General features: G+C 37.1%; 1 protein-coding gene across 1 annotated transcript in view; it reads left to right on the plus strand.

The window, feature by feature from the left end:
• The window catches only part of PGBD5 (piggyBac transposable element derived 5), a 156,203-nt gene extending 152,519 nt beyond the window's left edge, over positions 1-3,684 (plus strand). Inside the window, exon 7 of the mRNA XM_012547981.3 lies at positions 2,337-3,684. Within this exon, the coding sequence (XP_012403435.3) occupies positions 2,337-2,532 (196 nt within the window). The 3' untranslated portion in view covers positions 2,533-3,684. The remainder of the gene's footprint in view (positions 1-2,336) is intronic.
• The last annotated feature ends 10,888 nt before the right edge of the window (positions 3,685-14,572 follow it).

Here is a 14,572-nt window from a genome sequence, read left to right on the forward strand (position 1 = left end):
AATGGGAAAATTGAAACTCAGAAGTATTCCCCTTTTACCTCCAAGCTTTATAATTTGTCATTCATGGTTTCTTATGAGCTAATCCTATCCTGCCTGTCCAATCCTGTCTCCCTCTACTGCCATGTAAAAGATACATACTAGCCAGGTATGAGTCTTCCTTCAGTCTTATTCACATCATACTTGTACTCAATGGGGCAGCTAGATGGCACAGTGGATAAAGCACCAGCCCTGAGGTCAGGAGGACCTGAATTCAAATCTGGTCTCAGACACTTAACACTTCCTAGCTGTGTGACCCTGGGCAAGTCACTTAACCCCAATTGCCTCAAAAAAGAAAAGAAAAGAAAAGAAAAGAAAGAAAGAAATGATGATACTTGTACTCAGTTCCAAGCCTTTGTCATACTGTTTCTTTCCCACCCACCCAAGTTGGACACAGGTCTATAACACTCAATTGTTGTATTGCCCCTTAATTGCCCCTCCTTTCTGTCTACCTAATTCCTACCCATCTTTCAAGCCCCAATAACTTCTTCAGCTCACAAGCAATCATCTTTCACTTGACTATGTGTAATAATCTTGGTTTAGACCATCAATTTTTTTAGTCTCAGAACTCTTTATGCTTTTAAAAATTAATATTATATATATTTTTTGCTGAGGCAATTGGGGTTAAGTGACTTGCCCAAGGTCACACAACTAGAAAGTGTTAAGTGTCTGAGTCCAGATTTTGAACTCAGGTCCTCCTGACTTCAGGGCTGGTGTTCTATCCACTGGGTCACCTAGCTGCCCCTAAAATTAAAATATATTTTTTAAATCCCTCAAAAAGTTTTTATGTGGAGCTATATCTATTGATACTTCCTGTTTTAAAAAATTAAATGTGTTAGTATTTATTATGAAACTAGTTTTAATCTAATGCTACCCTTAAAAGGATCTTAGGAAGCCCAAGAGGTCTCCGGAACACACTTGGAGAAGCATTGCTCTAGGCTATTCATCTTTGTTCTTCATCCTCATGGTGTTATTCATTGTCATCCCACATGTTACATCCTTTGAACCAAACCTTAAATTAGTGGAGCTCATTTCTTTTTTTTTTCCCCCTGAGGCAATTGGGGTTAAGTGACTTGCCCAGTGTCCCACAGCTAGGAAGTGTTAAGTGTCCAAGGTCAGATTTGAACTTGGGTCCTTCTGACTTCACAGCTGGTGCTCTATCTATTGCACCACCTAGCTGCCCTGGTCGACCTTTATTGATAGATCTCAAATGTTATCCAAAACTGGTTTGCTGTTTTCTTCTACAACTCATTTTGCACATGAGGAAACTGACATAAACAGGATTAAGTGAGTTGCTCAGAGTCACACAGCTAGTATGTGTCTGAGGCCATATTTTGAACTCATCTGTTTCTGACACAAGACCCAGCAATCTATCCATTGTGCTACCTGTCTATCCTTATTAAAGGAGCTAAATAAACATTATTTCTTTTTTTCTTCTTTTTGTAAATTAATTTTTTATTTAAAAAATATAATAAATATAAATAAAATTTAAATTTAAAATTTTTAAAAATATAAATGTATTTTTAAAATTTACATTTATTTTCACAACATATGCAAGGATACTTTTTCAACACTGACCCTTGCATAGTCTTGTGTTTCCGATTTTCCCCTCCTTCCCCCATCCCCTCCCCTAAATGGCAACCAATCCAATATAATTAAACATTATTTCTTGAATAGTAAAATGATCATGAATTATTTTAGGAATGCTTCTAAGCTCTATTCAAGGTAGGACTGTCCCCAAAGTGCAATTGATCATTTAACTATCAATCAACTATTTAGGGTTGGGGAAACTTGAATTTTCTTTACTTTCTTCAGGGTGAATAGGGCCAAGAAGTATCCAGATGCCCCTGGAAGGTCTGCCTAGGGCTTGAGGATATGGGAATACATATTCATTAAAATAATTTTAAATCACAACTTAGAGAATGTTGTTTTCTTGTTTAATGATTCATTCCATGAACATTTATTGAACATCCACTATTTACCCATAATTAAACAAGGGGTTTGAGAGAATGCATCAGTAGTACTAATTAAGTGCCTACAATGTATTAGGCTGGAGGTTCCAGAAACAAAAATGAAAAAGTCCTTAACTTCAAAAAGCTTATATTATTATGGGGAATATATTTAACAAGGACCAAAGGATATAATGCTTATAAATTATTTGTAGAATATCAAGCAAATATGTCAATGGTGGATATTATTGTAAAACTTGAGAAACTTTGACCCTTTTTGAACAAGCCTTTCCTAATTAGATGATCCAATTCTTCAGTTTTTAACACAACTTGTCTGGTCTGCCTTTTTAGGTATTTCATTTCTCATAAACCAAACAAGACCTGGCAACAGGTATTCTGGTTTGCCATCAGCATTGCGATCAATAATGCCTACATCCTGTATAAAATGTCAGAGGCCTACCATGTGAAGAGGTACAGTCGGGCACAGTTTGGGGAAAGACTGGTAAAGGAGTTGTTGGGCTTGGAAGACACCTCGCCTTCCCATTGACGCATCTTTCTCGTGCCTCGAGGCTGGGTAAGGGACCCACATCAGGGGAGAGGGCATCGGAATTGGAAGAAGAGAATCTGCGGCTGTGGATGTCCAATCGGGGACCTGGTGATGCTCACTCCCTTGTTGGGAAAGTGATACTGCGAGGTCTTTGTAGGGATGGAAACAGAGACTTGATCAAGAGGAGGAGCTGGGTATCTAGGGCTCCCACTCAGAGAGCGTCCCATCCCTCCCCACCAAGAAGCCGCCCCCCAGCTGCCTTGTGAGTGCTCTGCCAGTCCTTCGTGTGCCAGACCTGGGTTTTTTAGGTTGCTAGCCATTAATACTGTCAATTGTACCTGTTCAGTAGGGTGTAAGGCTCCTTATGACACCCTCTTGAATTGAATGAGTGAGCTCAGGCTCCAGCCATGGGGACTCCCACCAATACTAAGTGCTGCCAGTTGTGAGATGTCACCACATTTCATTAGAAAATGGGGAGGAAATGAGACTGTGACATCTTTTGACATCATGGCGTGTCAACTGATGAGGGTGAAACCCGCAAAAAATAGGGTGTTTTTTTCTTAAAAACTGGTTAGATCTGAATGGAAGACCCTTTGGTTTTTTCCCAATTTATCCAGGTACTGCTTAACCTGGACATTTAGGAAGTGTCTAAAGGAGGAAAAAGAAGGAAAAAAAATTGAATGGGTTACCATTGAGATAAAAAATGATGGAATGCACAGCAGATGGAAATGGTTTGCATAGTCTAAATAATAAATGAGGTGTTACTGATGACTTTGGCTTCTTTGCCTCATATGAAGGGGAAAAGGGAGAACACACCGATTTAACTAGAAGTGGAGTATAACCACTGTATTTTTTCTCTTATTTTAAAATGTATCTTTGGCTTTTTCTATGTGTTGCTTAAGATCTGGCATAATGGGTGATGTTTCCCTCTGTTTCTTTTCCTCTCCCTCAGCCCCCCTCCTCTGTTCTGCATCTTGGGCACGTAATAAACAACTTTGTGACTGTACCCAGCACAGGAAAGAACAGTTCACTTTGAGAAGAAACATATTGCACTTGCCAAGTACCGTAGGAATGCCTTTTAGAATTTAAGCTTGGTCACTACTATTGTCATTTGGAAAAAAAAAATCACATTTAAATATAGATCTATATATACACACATAAATATACATATATCATTATTGAAACAGACAAATCTTTTTAAACATAAGATGACCATAAGCTGAATCTTGTCCACAAATTGGGAGTCCCACCAATGTCGCTTTCCTTATTTTAAATGACCTTTTCTCTCTAGTATAGTTGTTTTTCATCAAGCCCCTAAGAAGGGAGCGCAGAAATCTCAAGAGAATATTTTTGGACAAAGTGCAGAATTTGGTAAGAGGTGGCTCTTTATGGGATGCTGACCAAAGAGATTTAATCACTGAACTGGGGTCATGTAATAAGGCAGGCCTACAGGATGAAGCTGGAATAGGGGCAACATTTAAAAAAAGAGATCCAATGCATTTTCAGTACATCTGGCACACTTCCATTAGGGCGTGTATTTCAACACCTACTCCTGATACTAACCCCCAGAAAGCCTCAGAATAAAAAAAGTAGGCTGTTCTGCTTACCATCATCCTCAGTCTAAGTGCAAATGCCGGATTTAAATGTTCTTCCTTCATCTAACCTTTATATAACCCCTCATTTTATTTCTTCTTCTTCCATATACCTCTCATTTAAAAAAATATATATATATATAAAATATATTTAACTCAGGCTTTAGGATTATTGTTTTTAAATCCTGGTTTCACATTCAATAAAACAAACGTGTCCCTAAAAGTGTGCTCATGAACATTTAATCATTTCTGTATTTTCAATAAAGAATTACTAGTGTCTTGTAGTTTTGATTGAATGTTTCAGATTTTGGACCCAAATTTAAATTGTTTTGCCTCTACCCTATTCTTGTGAAACCAGTGAAATGCAGTTCATTTGAAATTTAATTAGAAACAGGTATTACTGCATGGAAAAGATGGATTTTTAATTTGTGGTCCTTTTCTATTAGGCTTACCATTTCTGAATTGAATGTGTTTTCAAAACTTACTAAGGGAGACACTAAGAAAAGTAGTTATTGTCTCTTTTATTGTCCCAGCAATTAGAAAATCAATTTCTAAAGGTATTTTTGCTTTTATTTTTTGCTATGATTTGAAAGTTTGGGGTGGGGAGAGAGAAGGTAGGAAATCAAAGAATTAAAATACAGATTATTAAGGTATTTCCCAAAGCCAATTAAAGAGTTGATTTACATTTGTGTTGTCTCGTTTGCATGGCTTCAATTAATTGCCCAAAGACTTGTGAGGTTCTTAGAAGCTCTTTTTAAAAAAATTTTCAAGTTTTGACCAAGAGCAAATTCATTAAACAAACCCCCTGCCCACCCCCAGTCTAGTTGGATTCAGGTGCCTGTATCATTTGGGGGGATAAAACACATCTGCCTTCTAAACTGATGATTTTCTAATTACTTATACTTTGTACCTTGTGTCATTTCCTATTACTGTGAAGTTGTATATGCTATTAAATTACCAGATAATTAGAGAGTAATTAGATGATATTAGTACTCTGTAACTGAAATGGTAGACAACTGATTTCTGATGAACTGATAGTTTAAAAAAAAAGTCAGATGTTATGGTCTATCCCACATTCCCTCTAGCAGAGATTGTAAGTAATCCAGCCAATTTCCTCAGGGGATTGGAGATTAGGAGTATTCCCATTAGGTATCCTAGCACAAGACTCATCTTTAAAGAATTGTCCCCCACACACACATACACACCCTTCTCTTGTAGGTATTTTGGGGTGGCTTTTGGAATTTCTCTAGTTAAAAATCTATCTGGCTCCACTGTTCCCTAGGGCTGATAGCAGTCAGGATGTCACTTGAATTTGCTTGTGGTAGAGTCTGTCACAGTAGTGGATGATTATTTGTGACAGGGAAACAACCAGGTGACTGATTTTTACAAGAGGGAGCAAGGCTGTCTGCTTGGCAAAGGGTAAGAGACAGACATACTCTATTACATTTCATGACAGTGAGTTCCTCTGCTCTGGCTGGCTGCTGCCGCCATATTGTCCTGATTTCCTTTGGGATAGTTTTGTCACTTGGTCTTAAAAAATTGATTCATGAACTTCCCAGACCCACATGTTCCTGCAGAAAAGAAATGTGAAAAAAGTTTCTTCACAGGAAATTTCTACAGTTAGTAGAAATACTAAATCACAATAGGCAAGAATTATACCAAATTATGCTTTAGTAATTCTTAATAATAAATTTGCTTTAATAATTGCTTTAAATGAATAAATTCCTAATTACATTTTCTGTCTCCTTTATTGTTCTACTCCTTGTTAGATTTGTGTGTGCTATTCATAACCAACTAAAATTCTTTATTCTTGTCAGTGGAATGTTAGAGTAATATTTCAAAGTTCCTGTTTTAGAGGAAAGTGTTGGGTGACTGGGCTGTTTTGAGTAGCTCAGCAGTGACTCCAAACTGGGTACAAGGCCAGGATACCAAAATAGAACCCGCTTTGCAATGTGCAAGAAGCAAAAAGAAAAGTTGATAAGGATTGGAAAAAATAGCAGTGAGTCAGGAATGGAAAAGGTCTACATATGTGGGATGGGTTCCATAGTTATATAGCTCATCCACCATCCAGAAGTTATCCAGAAGTCAAGCTGTGGTGCCCCTTAGCTAGAGAAAATCTGTTTAGAGCCTTTTCTTTTGACCAATCCAGTCATACCAGGAATATTCAGATTTCTTTGAGTTGGAAATATGAGTGATTCACCATTATTATACTAACAAGGACAGATGAAACCTGAGAAATACCACCCAATCCCACCCCCATATTTCCTTGGGGATGAATGATTTGGGAAATAACAAACTTAATTTCAAAGGAATTGTGATAATATCTCACAATCTCTTTAGTCCCTTTAGTTTTCCCATTTTTGTGTAAGATATAGTAGGGCAACAGAATCACTTCTTTAGCCCCAGTACTCAAAACCAGCATATTCCTCACAAACAGCAGCACCACTCACTTTTTCTCTTTTACTTACTATATTGGGTGTGTGTGTGTGTATGTGTGTGTGTGTGTGTGTGTGTGTGTGTGTGTATGTTTATGTCTGTGTATGTGTGAATTCTCATCCTGAGAGTTTATCCAATTCAGTCCTTCTTTTAGCTTTACCTATAGTGCCCTATTGCTAACTAGTCACTGGTAGAAATATGTATGAGCCATGAGCATCCAGGGAATTTTATTTTTTTAAGATAAACATTTATTAAATACTCAATCATAAAAGATATTATTTTTACTCATGAAAAATTCTATAGAATCTAAAACTTAGCTAAATGTAGTTTTTAAAATAATTAACAGATAAACTTTACTTTTAAAACACAAACTTTTAAAATGGGACAGAGAATGTTACTTTTTTTGTCTATGACAGGGTGATCTTTGTACTGGTGGAGAGGTTGGAGTATGACAGAAGAGATATGGTGGGGGGGGAAGAAGAGAAAGAAAGAGAGGAAAGAGAGACAGAGACAGAGAGAGAGAGAGAGAGGAGGGAGGGAGGAGGAGGAAAAGAAAGTTGAGTTCTATACTACAGTAAGCACTGGAATGTAGTTGTCAAATATTTTGCACTGAGAGAATATTTCTTATAAATAAGGATAAGGTGTCTTCAGGAAAGGTAAGATATACTTGGAGGACTTTCATTCAGAGCCATTGGGACCTGTTTCTCAACAGTGCAAAGGGTATAGAATTTTTTTTCTGTTGACTGTGGTTCATAGATGAGACGAAATTTACCTTTATTGGCTCTAAACAGCCAGGATTAGAATTGACCCTTAGTCTATTACCCACTCTTTTTCTATCTCTGTGGAGTTACTCTACCCCATAGAAGGGCTCGTCAAAGTATTGAGTGTGAAAAGCTGTAGCTTTAAGTATTCATGCTACCAAAATAGAGAAAGCAAGCACAGGGGGATTTTGTAAAAGACAACTAAACAGCTACTCTAGTATGCATGTATATGTGTGTCTGTATGCATGTATATATACACACAGATATAGTTCTATACATCTAACTGTATATCTATCTGTCTAGATATACAACTGGGCTCTGTAGCCTACTTTGGAATAAGAATCTTGATATAATAACCCTTCCATAATTCTGGGCTTTTTTTCCAGAAGTCTTGGCTACTGCTTTGCCAAAAATTAATAGACTCCAGGACTCTTCACTTCTGTTTCTTTTTGTTATTTTTGGATTTAGAGGGTTCCTATTATTTCCCTCCACCTCTTCCTCTGCTTTTCCCTCTTTTTTCTCTTTCTATATCTTTCCCTCCTCTCCTCTCCATTGCAGATCTTTTCTCCTTCCAAGAATCCTATGTTGTTCCTGTTCAGTCATTTTTCAGCTGGGTCCATTTCTTTGTGATGCCATTTGGAATTTTCTAGGCAAAAATAAGATACTGTAGTGTTTTAGCATTTCCTTCTTCAATTCATTTTACAGATGAGGAACTGAGGCAAATGGGATTATATGATTTGTCTAGGTTACCCAATGAGTGAGTACCTGAGGCTAGATTTGAACTTAGAAAGATGAATCTTCTGACTCCAGGTCCCAGGCGCCACCTAGTTGCCAAGAATTCTTGTATCTCTTCCCACTTTATGGAACAATATAAGGAATCCTATCCAAAGATTATTGGATTTAGGCTTATTATTCTAAAATATTGCTATAAAACAAAAACTTTGGGCCCTTTAACAGGCTGAGTACCATGGCATCCCCAAGGGATACCACCCTATGTTTATCTAGCTTATCATCCAAGCACAGCTTCTCAAGTCCATTCTTTTTGCAGTTAAGTCTTCCTTGGGTGCTAATCTCTGACAGCATATTCAGGTGGTCCATGCTCTTTAGCTAGATGCCATAGTTGAAACATACTGTTATTTTAATGGTGTCTTATAAGTACAAAACATAGCCATCCCTTTAGTTCAAGTGTAGTACACATGTATGGTGATTCAATTATTTTAAAGCAAAAATGATTCCTAAAACGTGTTGAGTGTGAAAAGCATCTCCATGTCAATTTTTTAACACATTTTTTCATGTTGCAAGCAGCTTTAACCCTTATGCACATGTATGGAGATTTGATTGCTTCATTATTTCAACAAGTCAATGAATTGTTTGACATAGGTACTCAACCCCATAATGTAGAAAGCAATTAGGCAATTCTTTTTCATGTTCTAAACATACTCCACAGGAGATCCACCCAATATTTTGGAGACCTCCAAATCTCTTGACTTTGCACAGATGCACCAGTGCAATATGGGAAGAAAGATAAAATGTTTATTGGAAGTTAGGAGTTTTCAACTAGTGTTACAGTAGCAAAGAGAAAGATCATATTCTGCTTACTCATCCTGATCATTCACATCGACTCTTGGTTTGGGTCACTGATGGATAACTTCATCAAAAATCTAAGCCATTGAGTATGCCTTCAATAATAATATCATCCTTGCAGGAAAGATGAAAAAATATGGGATGATATTATATCTGGATAGGTGGGTTGTAGCTGGTTAAATCACTATTCTGAAATAATATTAATTACTTGTTTGATAAAGAGCAAAATCTTTCTAATAGTTTGCCACACTCTGCCCTTGTCCATGTCATAGAAAGCCTTTTAATTAATGACTTTGTGAAAGATATAAAAGGCAAATTGATGGATTAAATAAAATTGAAGATAGTTAACATATTAAATACCTGAATTGAAATTTTAAGTGATAAATCTATTAGATTGCCATAGTTTTCTGACAACAATATTATGAAATTCAACAAGCATCACAAGTCTTCTATTTAGGCTAAAAAAACTCAATTCTGCTCTCTTGATAACAAGACCTGGGTTGACATTGGTTTCTATGGAAAAAAAAATCTGAGGGTTAGCAATAGCCACTTAAGCTAATGGAAAGGAAGGGAGGGAAACGGAAGGGAAAGAAAAGGAAAAGAAAAATGTGAATGTAATATAACTGAAACATTTTGATCAATGAGTCTGAGTGTGTGGGGGGGGGGGAAGGGGGGAGAGATAGAGACAGAGAGTGAGAGAATATTTACTTCCAATATTGACTATACAACCCTTTCACTCCTTTTCATCATATGTGAATTTTTCTTTGTTTTCTCAAAACTGCTCCACAGGAAAATTATCAGGAACGTTAGATGTCTTCCTTTGTTTGTACTATATCTGAAGGACACTATATTGTACTACATGTGATGTCTGTTTGTCTTCCATTATTCATTATTATTATGTGACTGATTCATGTGATCATACATGTTCTCTGTAATGTCTTTCATCTCAATTTTTGCAGAGAGAAAGAGAGAGAAGGAGGGAGGGAGGCAGAGAGAGAGGAAGAAAGAGAGAGAATAAGAGAGAAGAAATGACTATTAGTAATATGCTGAAGTCTACTTATATCTACTATATATTTTTTCATTGTCTTCATGGTAAAATTTCTAATTTAAATTCTTCTGAGATCATTGTATTTCATAAGTTACAGAACTATAATTTTGAACATCTGCAAAAATGTCTAGTTTGGAGTCACTGCAAGTATCACCCCATATAAAAAAAAAAATATGTTTCAGTCTGATGTCTTCCTTCTACTAAGTCAGTTCTGGGTCTAGCTTTCTATTCATCTACTTTGCTTACCCTACCCCAATATATTATATTGATGGATTAACATTCCATGGGCTGCCCTCCCAGTTGCATTTCCATAATGAGCATTCATATCTACTGTTTCTCAAGTCCAAATGGTTAGACAAATCTTTTTTGTATTCTCTATATATTTCACTGAGGAAGCTTTTAGGGTTCCAATGATAATAGATAAGGATGAATTTTGGAGAAGTTCCATCATCAATAGGATTTTTAAAAAAATTTAAATCCCATGAAGGCTATCTTCTATGACACTCAATGTGATCTCAAACTAAATTAATAGAAATATGATATATATCTAGGTCATAGAAGATACACTAGGATCTAAAAGTAGAAATTATAAGAAAGCTGATTTGATCTTAATACAAAGAAAATTTCTTCTTTTGCCTATCAATTAGAGCTATTCAGAAATGAAATGGAATTCCATGTGATATAGCAAACTCCTTGTCTCTGAACAGGGATGCCCAGATGACCAACTGTCAGATTTGTCATAGAGTGGATCTAGAAATTAAGAGGCTGGACTAGATGGCCTCTATTTCCATTTTCTACTCTAAGATTTTGTTATTTTAGAGAGGATATCTGCCTAGTAACTTGTAATTTTCTTCTACCCTGGAGCTAAAAATTGCAATAAGGCAAGGCTTGTTGTGAGTGAGTCTGAAAAGTAACTTGGATATGCTAATTAGATGAAGAAGGGAATAAAACACTGAATAGCTGACATTCTCCAGGGGAAATCCTGTACATTCCAGTTGCTTACCTTTTCCCCTTTGAAGCCCATTATTCTGTCAAAGGAAGGAACTTGTATTGGCAGAATACAGGGGTGAGAAGGTGGAAAGGTGAAAACCATCTTTATCAATGGACCTTTGTAGGAAACAAAAACTAACAGCTTATTTAGTTGCAGACTCCCATTTTCTTCTAGGAAACTATTACATGGAAATATATGAATAAAGTTGATTTAAGTTTCTGGTGGATTTTTTTTCTCCTCTCTGATTTTCACTTTGGAGCCTTTAGGAGAAATGGTCTTTATACAAGTCTAATCAGGAACCATACATCCATACCCCACTTGGGGGCTGTCACCCAACCGCATTTCCAAGCTGGTGCCATAGAATATATCTCTGTGAAGCTTTGATTTTACACTAAGGCACGCTTGCAATAAATTTTTATGAATTTTGTACACCATGAGCTAAATTCTGAGTTGTGAAGTGTGGCAAAAAAAATTTATAGTGTCACTCAGATATCTTGTCATGTGGTTTTATTTCTTCAACAAAGTTTGTTTACAGTCAACAACTTTGAAATACAGTTAAATATATTACCATCTTCTTTCTCTCTGGTGTCATCTTTTTGGGTGGATGGGGTTTGTGATGAGAAATTCACACAATTTAGGGTGAGATGAATTGACAATGTCATGAACAAGAAGGTTGGGATAGGCCCAGGAAATACATTTAATTTAAGCAGACCATTTTTGGAGGAAAAAAAAACAACAGAGAAGAAGTATATGAGAGTTTTTTTTTTTTTTTTAACATACCCATCTTCCTACCCCTATGATATTCCAGCATTCTGGCCTTATACACTTTTACTGCTCTGTCTAAAGAAAAAAAAAAAGATCCCACAGTGATCTCACAGATTCCTTGTTCATCTTTTTCACTGGATGGATTTGGAGTCAGAGGTATTAGGGGAGCACAACCTTTCCTCGACTGTTCACTTTTTAGATGTCCAATACTGTCCTGTAGATCCCTCAGAACTATTGTGGGAGTGGGATGCAAAAAAAAAGGAAAATATCTGACATTACAAAATCCTCCTGCTGCTTTTGATTTCCACTTGGTAAAGGCAGAAGACAGATTCCTAAAAGGAAAGAAAGAACGTTTAGGAATGAGTATGGGCCTATGTGTGCATCCACAGCTGCCACTGAGCAGATTGCCATGCACGTGACTTCATGTGGTTATTTATATCAATATTCACATAATATACAGTTCCTCGCACCCCATAGCATTGTCCCTCTGGGAAGCAGAGAAAGTCATAGTCAGTGCCTGCAGTCCTCCTCTTGCTAGCTTCTAGGGCTTTCCTAAATTTCTGTCCATTTTCATCCAATACACATTAAACCCAGGAGTAAAAGAACCAAAATATTTTATAAGGAAGATTAGTTTTCTGCCACCAAAGAAGTAGAGGAAGGAGGTAGAAGAGTCATAAAGGAGTCGGAACTATCAAATAAACTAAAACAAAAACAAAACCATAAAAACACACCCAAGGGGTAGGTGGAGAACCACATATTACAGAATGCCGGGGAAAAGACACTGAGCCATTGTCTTACATGTCACAGAAAGGACAAGAAGGAGGAAAACAGAAAATGGGCCACTGGATTTAACAATGCAAAATTGACTTCAGAGCAATTTCTGTGAGCTGGTCGGCAGATTGCAAGGTCTGAGAAGTGAAAGCGGTAGCCAATCTATTTAGAAGTCTGGTAGTGAAAAGGAGCAGAAAGAGAAGGCAAAAGACTAAGGGAATAACAGGAGGAGAAAGGCAGATGAATACCTGTAGAAAAGGCAAGAGGAGAGAAAGATAGTGGAAGGGTGATCATTAACTTTAAAAAGGATTATTAAGTGCTTGTGTCTGGGAGAACATACCAATCTGGCCTGTGTGTAGTGGCCAACATCTGTCAGAGCTTTAAAAGCCTATCTATCTTTGGCCCTTTTCACTGCTTTTATTCCCAAGGCTTCGATTATCCCTCTATGAAGATAAATCCAAAATTTATACATTTAGTCCCAAAATCTCAGAGGCCCAGTCCCACACTTCTAATAATCCGCTGGATATCCTACCAGTACCTCAGATTCAAATTGATCTTCTCATCTTCCCCTTAAAACTTGCTTTGGTCTCTCTCTTTTTCTCTATCTTTGTCTCTCTATTTCTGTCTCTCTGTTTTGTGTCCCTCTGTCTCTGTCTCTCTGTCTCTGTCTCAATCTCTCTCTATATATGTGTGTCCATGTCTGGCTCTGTTTCTCTGTCTCTATCTCTCTGGTTCTCTTTATTTCTGTTTTGATCTGTCTGTGTCTCTTTGGGTATGTGTCTCTGCCTCTGTGTCTCTGTGTGTGTGTGTATCTCTGTGTCTGTTTCTATGTCTGTCTGTCTGTCTGTCTGTCTCTCGCCCCTTCACCCCCAACTATGACTTCATCTCAGTATGGATTTCCCACTGGAAATTCCTAACAATCAGATCAGCAATTCATTTGCAGCTTGCAATACTTGAAAGTTCCCTGCATGAACTGAGAGGTTCCATGATTTACTGTAGTCACAGCCAGGGTGTGTCAGACGCAGAATTTGAACCAAGGCTTGATTCTCAGGCCTTTACTTTTATTTATTTTTATTTCTCTTTATTTTGCTGCCTCTTGTCCCTTAACATTTGTTGTTGTTGTTGTTGTTGTTGTTGTCAATGGCACCTCTCACTCTCCTGGCCTCACAATGGTGGAATTCCAAAGTGGGATGGTGATAATAACAATGAATTTTGTTGGGGATATGTTTGATGTGCTTATGGGACATACAACTTGAAAAATCCAAATTAATAGTTGATATGCAAAACTGGAGAGATACTAGAAAGTGAATAGATAGATAGATAGATAAGGGCTTCATCAGCATAGAGATGATCACTGAACAGCTATTGAGATCAGTCAGTTAAAAAAAAATTGATTGAGCTTATATGCCAGGTATGGTGCTAAGCATTGGAGACACAAAAAGAGGCAAAAGAAAATCCCTTTCCTTTAGGAATTTGCTAATTAATAGTCGACAAGAAAAATATAGAAAGGGAAGAGGGCCCAGGATGGAATTTGTCTCACTTTTGTATTCTTATTGTCACAATCCATCATTGTTCCTGGTATGTAGTAGATATTTAATAAATGCTTACTGGTTGATTAGTAACATACAAAATGTAAACTGAGGTCTTTGATCTAATGGACTTACAATCTTGTAGGAAGAATTGCCACACTCTAAGAAAAAAACCTAGCTTTCAATGATTCATAATTTCATCAGAGTGAATACTCCTTTTACTAGTGCAGATATAACCCTTCTTCATGGTCTTCGTTCATTTCAGTGGCCCAATCTTTTTATAATTAGCCTTTTCCCTCAAATGCAGCTAAAGTTGGCACTCAAATCACCAACATTCGTTACTACGCTAAGTTCTTGCTTGAAAGATTTCTAGTTTCAGTAGGATAGACCAGAACTTTGCTCATACAACCTTGAGGACCCAATAAAAATCATACAATCACAGAATTTCCAAGATGAAAGGGGACCTCAGTGAGCAGAATCCAAACTATTCCTTGAGAGACCCTCCTACACCACACATCTCACAAATGGTCTTGTCATTGTCTAACGCAGAGATTCTTTGGTCT

Source organism: Sarcophilus harrisii, chromosome 4 (genome assembly GCF_902635505.1).
Source record: "Sarcophilus harrisii chromosome 4, mSarHar1.11, whole genome shotgun sequence".
Lineage (NCBI taxonomy): Eukaryota > Metazoa > Chordata > Mammalia > Dasyuromorphia > Dasyuridae > Sarcophilus > Sarcophilus harrisii.